Source organism: Mirounga angustirostris, unplaced genomic scaffold (genome assembly GCF_029215605.1).
Source record: "Mirounga angustirostris isolate CCGP_5_RB_7025 unplaced genomic scaffold, mMirAng1.0.hap1 SCAF_1, whole genome shotgun sequence".
In the NCBI taxonomy this organism is placed as follows: Eukaryota; Metazoa; Chordata; class Mammalia; order Carnivora; family Phocidae; genus Mirounga; species Mirounga angustirostris.
The window spans coordinates 6,177,880-6,191,579 of NW_026991709.1; the positions used below are offsets into that span (position 1 = coordinate 6,177,880).

The following is a 13,700-nucleotide window of genomic DNA, read 5'->3' on the forward strand; positions in this document are numbered from 1 at the left end:
GAGAAGCCAGACAGCTTCTCCAAATTGCAGGTTGTGGTGAATGATCCTAGCAAGTAGCAAATCACAGTGTAAGGAGCTCAGGGAGGTTGGGGGGCGGGGGGACCAGAGAGCCACATTTCCTCTGGAGCCATGCAGGTGCAGAGAGAATGGACTCAGCAGTGGGGGCGTCCGCTTGGAGTTGTGAGATGCACCTGCTGAGCACATCTGCGTGACACATGCCAAACGTCGATGCTCTGCCCTCCCCCTTCTTGTTCTCCTGGGTGAGTCATAATTCCCCTGGGAAATTGACTCTTTGGCACCCCAGGATACAGGGCTCTACTCCCATCATAAGAGGAAAATGTATTGCCAGTTGGCAGTTGATACTCTTCAGATGAGACAGGCATGGCAAAGAGTAGATCTCCTGTTCCCAGCAGAAAGGCTTCTCACAGAAGCACCATGTTTCAGCTCTAACTCTTAAGGGAAGGAGAAAACAGACACCTGCCCCACAGTCATCTATAGTAGTGGTCACTTCCCAGGTTAATCTAAAGGGAGAGACAAAGCAGACACTTGAATCACACATCGTAACTCCATTTTATTACAACATCAAGGAAAATAGTTAGTTGCAGGAGGAATGATACTAGAGATAAACAGAGATTAAGCCACTCACAGTTGCATTGTCTACACCTTCCTATGAGGGAATAAATATCACGGATCTCTGTACATGCATTGCAGGACAGGTGTGCATGTGTGTATCGTGTGCAGATGAATTCTCTCTAGGGTGTTGTTCTTTTAATTTCTTGACAGATGATGTTTGAATTCAGTGTGTTCTGGCAGACTAGGAAGGGGCTCTTCCACTAGGACTGGGACCCAGCCTTTTTCTTCTGGAATTTTCTGAACTGAGACTGAATGGCCACAGCTGCGCGTTCTGTCTCTGGCGCATCCATGTCAATGTCGAATTCTTCTTGAACTTTCTTCTGCCCATCTGTAACAGGAGAAAACACAAAGGTGAAGCCATCACTGAGCTGAGAGCAGGAAGGCAGACGCCACCAGTCACCATGTGGCGTGCACTCACCACCCCCAGCACAGGACCTGGTTTGCAGAGTAGAGCGTGTCCTGATCCCCATCAGAGCCCAGGATTGGCTATTCCCTGCCTGCCCCAACTCTACACTTGCAAGAGACTGTGAAACTCAAGAACACAGTCCCAACCCCGCAGATACTTTCTGTACGTGATTTTCTGTGTCTCATGGCCACGTATCATACGGTGTTAAAAATATTAGCTGTGTTTTGACTTTTTCCTGATAACTTCAAAGAGACGGAATTTAAATAGTGCTACAGATATTGACCCAGTGGGGGACTGATATTCACAAGAGCTCTGGGTCAAAGTCACTGAGGTTCTGTGTATGCTTCCATTGCCAATGAGATTGCTGATTGAATAAGGGCTTCTGTTTCTATCATTGTCACCAATGGAGGATCCCATTTGACCTTCACAATTTGGTTGATCTTCCACAGGTTTTACATTCTGTTTCAATGAGGGAGACTTAGCAATATGCTTGCTAAACTGGAAGGATTTAACGGATTCACACTGTAACAATTATAGAAAATAAGATATAAGCCAAAGCCAAGTGAAAGCACATACTGATTGTCCCTTTTCACTGGGCAAAAGCATCAATTTCTAGCCAAACATAAAAATGAATAAATAAATAAAATCCTCTAGTTATAAAAGGGAAGCATCGTTACAATTCCTTCAGTCTGGTGAAAGTTAATCATCATAATTGCCAAAGCATCTTTTTAAAGAACATACAGACCCTGGCTGCCTTTGGCTCAGGTCATGATCTCAGGGTCCTGGGATCCAGTCCTGGGTGGGGCTCCCTGCTCAGCAGCGAGTCTGCTTCTCCCTCTGCCTCTGCCCCTCCCCCTGCTTGTGCACACACACACACACACACTCTCTCTCTCTCAAATAAATAAATAAAATCTTAAAAAAAAAAATCATACAGGCCCGGAAACCCAATCCAGACTCAGGGCTTCTGGTGGCAAGACCGAGTCACATGCATCTGGGGCAGTGCCAGACAGCCCTGCTTTTATAAAAGGCTCTAAGATGATTCCAAGATACAGCCAGAGTTGAGACTCAACTACTTTGTCTACAGATGAAGCACCCAATAAAGCCCTAGAGTCAGCTCAAGGAAGAGCTGGGGACAAGACCTACCCCCTTGCACTTGGGTCAAGACCTCACCGCCACCTGGACTTGTACCTGGAGCCCAGCAGTGTGCCGGGCACATGCAGCTCAGGATGGGAATGTCTGGGGCATTTGAGGCAGGGACAGAGCTCTACTCCTGACTTTGTCACCAGGCAGCCTGTGTCCATCATTCACTCACTCAGCAACTTTGGATAATAATGTTCAGGCAGCACCCCTCACAAAGAGGATGGAGGTGTGGAATCATTTCAAGCGAGGCAGGCTTGTTCTCTCCTGCCTGCTCTGTTCTTTCTCTCCTAGATAGAAGATAAATAGATGATGACAGATAGATAGATAGATAGATAGATAGATAGATAGATAGATAGATAATAGATAATGGATGGATAGATAGATGATGGATAGATAAATAGATAGATGATGGATAGATAGATGGAAGATAGAGAGCAGATAGATGATGGATAGATAATAGATAGATGATAGATAGAAGATAGGTAGATAGAGATAGATAGATAGATAAATAGATAGATGATAGATAATAGATAGGCAGATAGAGATGATAGATAGGTAGGTAGATAGAAGATAGACAATAGATAGATGATAGATAGATAGATGATAGATAATAGGTAGATAAAAGATAGGCAGATAGAGATAGAAAGAAGATAGATGATAGATTGGCAGATAGATAGGCAGGTAGATATAGATAGATGATAGATAGATAGATAGATAGATAGATAGATAGATAGATAGATAGATAGATACATAGATACATAGATACATAGATACATAGATAGATACATAGATAGATACAGATAAATGATGATAAATACATAGATAAGGATATAAATCTTTATGAGTTGCACCTTATTTCAGGTGCATCTGGTTGTGTGACATTCCCTTTGCAGACCCTAAGCAGATCCTGTTAATTTTCCCAGAGACTAAGCTGGTCACCTAGATCCCTCCAATCACACCTACATCTGGGAGGAGAGGACAGGGGCTTCGCAAGCCTTGCCAGACTGATGCATCTGTGACCTACATCAGTAGACCTGTTTTCCTCCATGCCAGACTGGTGCCGATGCCCATAAGAGCAGTGAATTTAGAATGCCCCAATGTCCAGCGAATATTTGGGGGGCCATCTTTTTCTAACCCATGAGGGCCCAGATGATACAGAGGACACGGTGGGTTTGCCTGGCACTGCATCAGTGCATTCACATTTTAACAGCATTGCCGGGAACCTATAAGGAATAGGGCCATTGGGCAGGGCGGGAGTTTCGTAAGGCTCACACCAGTACCTTAAACATGTTTCTTTAGCATTATTGCATGAGCCTGGGACGGCACGGTGTCTGGCAAGCCTGAACTGTGACCAGCTGCAGCTCCCGGGCTCCCAGCGATGGACCCTCCATACCAACCACATTGGCTTCAGCACTGGGACTTGTCATAAGATGGTTCAGAGCCCCAGATCCTCTTCCTCCCTGAGGAAACCCTTGCTGTCATTCAAGGGGACACAGAAAACCTCTGTTTTAGATTTAAAACGCTGTGCAACCTGAAGGCTTTGAACAACCTGATTCATCTTTTTTCTTAAGAATAATGAAGAAAACAGCAATATTATTTTTTGACAAATGATAAAAGAAGGTGTGGAAAATTATGTACATTTAAGAAACATGAGATTGTGAGGATGGATCATAAAAATAAATTTCACAATCATCTCCGAAACTAATATCTTCAGCTGAAAGTGATTTATACATTCCTCCCACGTTGGAAAAATACTACAATGTTTAAAAAGAAAGCACTAATAATTCAGGAATTGTTACCTTCTGTTTACTTGGCAGAGTTGGGCATTCCCTGGGGAAGGTCTGACACTGTGACTCCTTCCACCGAGATTCACAAAGCAGAGGAGGGGCCCCAGAATGTGGTGGAGAAGGGGCAACTATTAGATTTGGTGGCACAGGGTTCACCGCCGATGATGCAAGGGTCTGCAGATGACTTGGTGTGGTCCTGAGACCAGGAAAGCAGGGCTCGAGCATCCCAGTCTCAGCAGGAGGAGGCTGGGAGGGGCCACGGCAGAGCCTCTGTGGCTCCAGCTGAGAGGCACCGTCCACAGATGGCTTAGTGAACAAGATGCAAAACGTGGTCACATTGGAGGGACATTAGGAAGCATCATTTAATGGAGGGGAGGAGTGCCACAGGGAATGGTCAGGGCCTGGAGAGAGAGAAAGGCGTCCAGGGGTGGGCACCTTCAGATACACAGCTCCTGAGAAACCCCCACTGAGGGTGAGCTCTGGGTGGGCTGCTAAGCCCGTCTGCACCTAGAACAGTGCCTGCCTTTACCACCTGGCCAGTGACTAAAGGAAAGGCAGCCTCACATCAAGTGGGCAGTGTCCTCCAGCCTTCTCTGGGGTAAGGCTGACTCCCTCTTAACCCTCCTGGTCCCAGTGAGGCACCTGGTAGAAGCAGGCAGAGTGCTTTGCGGGGGGCAATGTCCTACCGTTCTGTGACTCTCAGGAAGGTTCATAGCTTCTCTGGGTCTCAGTTTGCTCATCTCGAAAATGGAGAGGTAAAATCATTTATAAAAGTCAGTTCCAGGGCACCTGGGTGGCTCAGTTGGTTGAGTGACTGCCTTCGGCTCAGGTCATGATCCTGGAGTCCCGGGATCGAGTCCCACATTGGGCTCCCTGCTCAGCAGGGGGTCTGCTTCTCCCTCTGACCCTCCCCCTTCTCATGTGCTCTCTCTCATTCTCTCTCTCTCAAATAAATAAATAAAATCTTTAAAAAATAAAAAAATAAAAATAAATAAACAAAAGTCAGTTCCATGTAACCATCAGTGTTACGTGCAGATCAGGGCCATATTGTAAACTGAACCACTGGCCCAGTGGTATTGAGCAGGATGTGCCAGAGCCGCAAAGCAGGTGGCAGAGGGTGTGAGCAGTCACATGGCTCCCCAGCCCCCAGGCCCTGCACCTGCTCAGACTCTCGGATGTTTGGGGCCCACTGCGGAGGGGAAGGGAAGGAACGCTTTCCAGCAGGGCAGCCACACGGCCATCACATGCAATGACGCAACGGCGCCGAGGGGTCGGGCCCTCCCCAGCTTCTTGGATGGCAGGTGGCATTTGCTGGGCTTGTGACTTCACGTCCTTGTTCAGCCCAGAGGCTACACAGAAAGACAGGTGCAGCCCACGACTCACAGGTCATGTGAATATCAACTCGGCAGTCCCCAGTCACCATCGCTGGGAGGCACTGAAGGGGCCTGAGCCCTCTTTGTGAGGGGCAGTGAATCTAAATGAGCAGAGGGAGTATGTGTGCTCTTGTCATCTCCAGACCACCCTGTGCGTTCCCAGATGCTTCTGCTTGTTGCTTCATAAAGATGTGTGCAGGCTTACAGCTCGGTAGGGTGGGCTCTCTACCTGGCATTTGTATCCAGGATCCCAGTAGGCAAAAGGCATAGGGACCCTGTTCCTGGTGTTGACTTTCCACCAGCCTGAGCGAGCAGTACTTCACCCGAGCACTTTGTAACCTGCCCATTTATTGCATGGTTGCTATATTTCAGAGCTCTCTGCAATACAGGAGTTTTATCATTTCTGTGCGTCCCTCTGTGAAGACATTCTGAAGCTGACCAGGAGAATGGCCAAGACGTTATTCATACCAATTAGCTGGTTATAAAAAGCTAGTGATTGCCAACTCCCCTGGAGAATGGGAGGGAACCCGACTTCCTGACCACTTAGTTCTGGAGCTGTGAGGGGCACCCTCATAACTGCAATGTCCTGTAAGCCCAGGTAGGCGGGAAGCCCCCACGAGCTCCTCGGATTTCACCCAGCTCTAGCAGGCCTGGTCTCAAAGGTACGGGGCAGTCTGAGTCATTACTATCCACTGCATTATCTACCTGCCCTTCCATTTGCCTCCCCTCCAATCTGTGTTTCCACCTGTCTTCTCTCCCCACTTCTCTCGCAGAACCAGCTGCACAACAGTCCCAAGCAACGAGACTTTTCTCCCTGGGAAGAAACTTCATCAGACAACCGAGACTCAACACAGAGCCCAGCCACTGGCCAGCACCATGAGCGCTGATGCTCCCCCAGGCTCGGGAGTCTCATGATTCAGTGCTGCCCTGACCTGCTCCCCGGGAAGGAACCCAGTGCTATTCTGTAGATATTTCTTATGCCATTTTCCTGAAATACTGCCTTTTCCTTGCAAAAACTGAGAGGGGAAGTGGCTCTGCTGTTTTGGATTTTATGATGCCATAAGAGAGCTGTTCAGGTAGCCATTCTTGAAGATGTCATTGTCGTAAGAGTGACTCTTCACTGAGCATGAAATGGGTCCTCCCTCACAGAGTTAAGTGGATTTCCTTTTACAGATCATTTGATGGCAAATGTAAAATAGAGAATCATAGATTGAAAAGGAAGGAGCTACTACCAGTTCAAGACAATCCCAGGTGAATACTGCAAGTCTGACACCACCATGGAAATCTCTCGTAGGGGAAAATGGTTTGACATGCTAAAATATTGTTTGTGGGCATCTATTCTGATCAACACAGGGCCAGCGCTAGAATAATGGTCATCAAATCAGGGCAACAGCCCATCAACAGGTTCTTACTGGGCACCTGTGTCCATCTGCTGAGCTGCCATTACAAAGTACCCCGGACCAGACAGCTTGGATGACAGACATTTGTTCTCTCTCAGTTCTGGAAGCTGCAAGTCCAAGACCACAGGTGAGCAGGTTCGGTTTTTCCTGAGACCTCTCTCCCTGGCTTGCCGACAGCCACCTCCCTACTGTGTCCTCACATGGTCTGGTGTCTCTTCCCCTTCTTATAAGGACACCGGTCAGACACCATAAAAACCTCTATTTAACTTAATCACCTCATAAAAGTCTTTATCTCCAAATATAGCCTCATTCTTAAGGGACTGGGAATCAGGGCTTCAGCATATGAATCTGGGGGGACACAATTCAACCTATAATAACACCTCACCTAACTTTGGGCTCTATAGGTTTCAAAGTAGCTTTGTATTCTTCCCCTTGTCTGTCTGCTGCATTCTCAGAGCTGCAGGAAATGCCCACTGTCCCCATTTCACAAAGGCACAGAGACCATAATATGCCTCACCCAAGATCACCTGAGTGAGAGCTGGCCAAGGGCTGATTTGGAAACCCAGTCTTGCTCCAAATCTTGATTTTAATCAGCAGGGTTGCCTTACTTTCAGATCCTTAGAGGCCAAGATGACAGCTTTTCGTATGGACCAGTTGATGTTGCTTAGAAGGAAAGCAAATCTTAAATGGTCTAAGTTAAACACATGATACAGTCAACCAGTTTGCAAAATCTGCTCATTTACTAGGCAGTCCAGGAGAATTTACACCAAATTCCATCATTCAGCAAATGGTTGAGAATGCCTAGCATGGGTCCATCACTGTTCTAGGGGCTGAGAGAGAGCAAAGAACAAGCCCAAAGCCCCGCTCTGTCAGGAGGAATCAGAAAATAAAAAAGTAAATGCACAAGTAAGTAATGGAATTTCATAAATTCCAAAAATAATGTGTGTGTGTGTGTGCATGTTATGACGTCAGGTAAGGGCTCTGGGAAGGAGACAGCTCAGAGGAGGAGGCTTGTCCCCAAAGCAAGGCTAAGACCCATCTGCCCAGGAGCGAGGGGCAGCAGGGGCCCTCCACTGCCGAGAAACAACACGTTTTGAAAAATTATTCTCCATCCATGCATCCACAACCTGAGTAGCAGACTTCAAATAATTAGCATAAATTCTTTAGAAATTAACAGACATGTAGTCATCCAGAGCATAACAGAGCTATTCCTGGATTCTGTGACAGCCCAAGATCTGATAAAAAGTTTGAAACTCAGCATCATTCAAAAATACATCATATTAACCCGCATGCTTGATCTAAGGAACTCTTAAATATATTTGTTTCTGAGTTTGTGATGATGCAGAGTCATTGCAGTAAGTCATGAACACAGGGGCTTGCACACGCACACACACACGCACACACGCACACAGTCATTTACATACTTATAACTCTCCATATCTTAAGAGTTATTTTATAGAAACAAATTACCTCCCAAGTCCTAATCCTGTAGATCAGAAATTTGTGCATAAGCAGTAAATTGGAATACAATTGTCCTGAGTAGGAGTTCGCCTTGATTAGGAGGCACAGCACAGAGCCTACTATAAAAGGACCTAAATTTTAGCTCACCATGAAGAATAACAGTCATTTAACTTAAGTATGCCTTGCAAATGGGGTATTATGCTACTAAGGTTCTTAGAATGCCCTACCTTCTTTCAGAGTATAATTCTAACTTGGAAAGAATTTACATCTGTCCATTGTGTTGCCCTTGATATACTTAAGCTAATTGATACAGGGCAACGTGGGCTCCTGGGGCCTCTTCGCTGTCTCTCCTCCTTCTCCCGCACCTGGGCCCCCTATTGGTAAAGGACAGCCAGTGTGGCTTCCTGCATAAGGACCCAAACCCAGGCTCTGGAGGCAGGGAAAGCAAAGAGACCAGCAAGAAAAGCAAGCAAAGATTGGAATTTTTATCCCTTAAGCCTCAAATTGAATCAAAATATACCCAGAGAACAAGGCACCTAGTGTTAGGAAAGAGGTCACGTCCTCTCCCGCAAAAAAATAATGAAGATAAATTTGGATACCAAGTTCCAAAAAATGCTGGCATCAAGCATCCACCTTATGAAAGACCAATAAAAAAACAATAACTGCACCTTCTTTATAAAGCTGGGGAAAAACCCAGTCGGTCACGAGTTAGAACATTTCCCCGCAGCTGGGCAGGTGCGTGGAATTCCTGCAAGCCGGCACCACCCAAGCTCTGAGCTCCAAGCAGTTTCTTGTTCCTGCCCACTGGCTCGGGATTTATTGAATGGGGGCTGCTGGTGCGGAGAATTGCAATTTTCCAGATCTTGGCTAAGCGGCAGAGATTAATGAGCAAGGTCAGGAATTAGAGGCAGCAGGCGTGGGAGCTGTCTGCATCTACTGTGTTCTCACACCAGATAAACACACATTTCCCGCTTCTAACTTTCCACACACCAAGTTAGCACCTTTTTGATTCTTACAGCTTTTTCCAAGAGAGAGAAATTCTCTGTTGTCCTAAAAGAGAGTCATTCTGAAATCCACAGTCTCCACTGTTCAAAACGCGCTATTGTTAATGCAAAGCCTAATTTGGTCGGCTGAAAGCCTCGACTTACTTCCAGCTCCTAAGTCCTCGGCTTCCATTATGCCGCTGTTCTGGCCCCTACCTACGTGCCCCTTGCTTATGTAGAAAGACTACCGGGCTGGGCCATTTAGGTAATCAAATGGGTGCACATAGGTGCTGCTGAGATCAAATTTTCCCCAAAATTCATTAAGCCCAGGAGGAGAACAAACAAGAAGATAGAAATATCATTGAAATAACTATTTTTTCTATTGGAAAGGCAAAATGGTTCCTAGTTGTATTGGTCTGCGACGGCTGTGTAACAAAGTACCACCAGTAAGGCTCTTAAATCACAGAAATGTATTTGCTCACAATCTGGAGGCTAGAAGTCGGAGATCAAGGGGAAGGCAGACTTCATTCCTCTGAGGCCCCTCTCCTCGGAGGGTAGACACTGTCTTCTCCCTGAGTCCTCCCACGGTCGTCCATCTGTGCGCATCTGGGTTCTGATCTCTTATTATAAGAACACCAGTTGTCTTGGATTGGGACCCATGTTAAAGACCTCATTTGACCTTAATCACTTCTTTAAAGACCGTGTCTCCCCATACAGTCCCATTCTGAAGTACTAGGGGTTGGGGCATATGAATGTTGGGAGGGGCAGACACAATTCAGCCCACAGCACTAGCCAAAATGCCTACATTTTCTAGAAAAAATAAATAAAGACAGGCAGATGAGCTAAAAGAAAAAGCTTCACTAGGGAAGGCTCAAATTCAAGTTCCAACTGATTGAGGGTGGTCAGATTTGCCTTACTGGGGTTCAAATGCTCCCCTGTGTTTGAAATGGAGATGATCATGAATTGAGACTCATTTGCCTCTGAAGATGTTTAGAGGGACAAGGAGAGACTGTGCACCAGCCTGCTTTGTCATGCATAAAGATCAATTACAAATGCACTGCTACCCAAGACGGTGGCCTGCCGACTGGCTCACCCAATACCCTCTCCTTCCACCGGCTCACTCCACCACACAAGCTGACCTGCTGGAGGAAATCCATTCCCAGATGTCCCAGAAGGAGGATTCTGCCACCCAGGCTTAGGGCCAGCCAGGCAGGTGCAATGTGGTGGTATCTGAGAAGGCAGAAGTGAGCACTGGGGGTGGCCAGCAAACACAGAAAGACCCCACCTCTGGCAAGCACAGAGGCAGAGGCATTGGATTTCTGTGGGGCAGCCGCAGGGACATCGGCTGGTCCGTGCCTGGTGCCACGAACCAGGCAGCAGTAGCAGCAGGGATTCTGCTGGAACAACCTGCATGTGGTTGGGTGTTTCTGGATGCAGTGTTCCTGGTGGTGCACTGTCCAGGCTTCGGTCTCTGCCTCTCAGAAATTCTGTAAGGTGCTGATACCCTGTAATAACCCTCTTCTACTGAATCTAGCAAGAGTGGATTCTGTTGTCTGTGACACCATCTGCCGCAGGCATGCCTAGTTTATATGGGGGCAGGGGAAGGACAGGGGTGTTACGTAAAGAAAGGGGATCATCCCCCATGTGTTTAGGGATCAGAGAGCAGGCTTTCATTTTATTTACATAGAAAATTCTTTAGTACTTACTGGAGAATAGCTTGAATCAAAGTAGGTAAAGGAGAACCCTTTCAGAGGTGAGGATAACATACCAAATGTTTCTTTCCCTCTTCTAAGCACATGCAAAGAATGAAAATTCCTTCCCAGGGATCAGCAGCTAACTTCCCTAACAATACACCCCTCAGAAAAGCCACAGTTTGATATGAGGAATTCTTAATCTCAGGAAACAAACTGAGGGTTGCTGGAGTGGGGGGGGGGGGGGGTGGGAGGGATGGGGTGGCTGGGTGATAGACACTGGGGAGGGTATGTGCTATGGTGAGTGCTGTGAATTGTGCAAGACTGTTGAATCACAGATCTGTACCTCTGAAACAAATAATGCAATATATGTTAAGAAAAAAAAGAAGATGGGGGGGGAATCGGAGGTGGAGACGAACCATGAGAGACAATGGACTCTGAAAAACAAACTGAGGGTTCTAGAGGGGAGGGGGGTGGGAGGATGGGTTAGCCTGGAGATGGGTATTAAAGAGGGCACATTCTGCATGGAGCACTGGGTGTTATGCACAAACAATGAATCATGGAACACTACATCAAAAACTAATGATGTAATGTATGGTGATTAACATAACAATAAAAAAAGTAAAAAAAGAAAAGCCACAGTTTGCCTTCCTTCACAGGCTGACAAAGAAAAACGACTTCAGGCTGATTGGGAGGACAGACAACAAAGAAGTCCTCCATCACCTTAGACCAGCCCTCCACGCAAGACAGCCAGATACATAAGTGCTCGAGAAACTCCATGAGCAGAAATGGATTGTGGCCGAATCTGCTCCTTGCATCCATTTATCCACCTTTCCTTAGTTATAACTCCAGAACTAGGTTTTCAGCCTCCTTGCTATTGTGTGTGGCCACACAACTAGGCTCTGGCCAGTATGGTGTGGGTGGGAAAAAAGAAATCTCCTTAAAAGAAAGCTGACACTCTGTCCTTTTTTCTTATTCCTACCTGCTTTCTGCTGACCAGAATGCAGATGCAATGGCTAGTGCTCAAGCAGCCATTTTGGGCCATAAATTAAGAGTCTTATGCTATGGATGGCAAAAAAGAATACAGATGCTTGACGTTCCTTATAACTATCCTAACTGCCCCTCAACTACCTACCTTTTCTATGAGAAAGAAATAACTTTGTTGTTTAAGCTGTTGTTATTTTAGGATTTCAGCTTCTTGTGATAAACCTTATCTACTTACACACACATTATAATAAGCATATAAGTCATTTGAATTCATTTCAGGCTAATAACATAAATTCAAATATATTATCACTGTACATTGTATGGTTATTTTTTCCTCCCTTTTAATTATATATTTTTTTCTTCTGCTATGTATATTTGTCCAATTTCTGATATGGCTGGCCATTTCTTTATAGCACTTAGTACTTCTAAAACCTCGGGGGTTTTTTTGCAGAAATATTTCCCGTATATTCAGTAACCTTTGTCAAGCATTACTCTCGGGCTTTCCTACTGTGGCTTCTGCCTCCATAGCCTTCCCCTTCTGGCTTTTGAAAGTATGTAGCTTGAAATGCTTGAAAATACAGGAAAGGAACGCAAGTTTTCCTTAATCAGGGTGTAGCATCCTCCCTTCATTCTGCTCCGGGACCATTTTTTTTCTTCTTTCAGAGCTTTGGAATATTAGCTGTTTTCCCTTTCTCTTATATTACCTGGTTTTACTGTTTCAGAAGGGTGACATCTTCTCAGACTCATTTGTCCCTAGCTGCTAAACTTCAAAGTTTCAAAGGATTAAACTCTGAGGATTTCAGCACCATGGAAAATTTTATAAAGTTCTCCAGTTTTAAAATGAAAGAAAATGCAGTCATAATGACAGGCCATCTTCAAGAAGCCTCCGAGGAACACTAGCTCAGCTCATCAATATAGAAACTGGAGGGTCTTCGCTTCCTTCGCCCATCATTCCAGAGAAGTTGCCTTTAGAGGGAAAGGAGGAGCTAAGGCAATTGGACTGTTTTCCAGACTCAGTGAGGAAGGAAGAGAAAGGCTCATAAGTCTACAGACGAGAGGAGCCCCGGGCTGTGGTGAAGCAGCAGCGTGGATAGAAAAAGCATTACACATGCACCAGAAAGGGACCAACGCTGGGTTCACAGGTTGGACTGCGGACCTCTTCTTTCCTCTTTCTGGACCCCCACGGCAGCTGAGCAGAGAGGCTGCGCTATCTCACCGGACACATTCCCACGCCGGCTCTCAGCCCTGCGTCTCTAATCCTGGCGGACGGGTGTTTTCCTGTGCGGATTTTCAGGAATTACAAGCGTCCTTAGATGCACAGGACTATTGTGCAGATGCGTCCATTGTGTATACGGAATTTGACTTTGGGGGCAACGCTCTGGGTGACACCTGGAAAGGGGGCCTGTGAAGCGAAGCCAGAGGCAGGTGCATGCCAAGTCCAGGGGCAGTAGGGCTGATGAACACTGCTACTGCTTAAAATCTCAAACTTAAGGCTGCCACCAACCTTGATTCCCCATCCAGTCACACGTCAGATGCTTCCATTCACTCTCCGCAGCTCTCATTCACAGCAAGAAAGAGAGAAGCAGAAGTAGGCAAGACTGCTCACGTCCCCAAATTCCTGCATTTTAAATACCCTTCAAATGTCCCAAACATGACCACGAATTCCATGTCAGAATATCCTAAGGACAGGGATGGCTTTGCACAGAGGTGTGAGCCTCTGTTGTAAATGTGTGAACAAAGATGTGCATTGGGTTCCAGGAACTGTCGGTTGTGGGTTTAAATTCCACGCAGCCTGGTGTCCTGACCACACCAGCCGCTGCTTCCACGTTCCTTTGCCTA

The 13,700-nt window shown here is 46.3% G+C and overlaps 1 protein-coding gene across 1 annotated transcript in view; it reads right to left on the reverse strand.

The window, feature by feature from the left end:
- Positions 1-643: 643 nt before the first annotated feature.
- PCP4 (Purkinje cell protein 4) overlaps positions 644-13,700 on the reverse strand; it is a 51,650-nt gene continuing 38,593 nt past the window's right edge. The window contains exon 3 of the mRNA XM_045863581.1: positions 644-961. Coding sequence (XP_045719537.1) covers positions 834-961 — 128 coding nt within the window. The 3' untranslated portion in view covers positions 644-833. The remainder of the gene's footprint in view (positions 962-13,700) is intronic.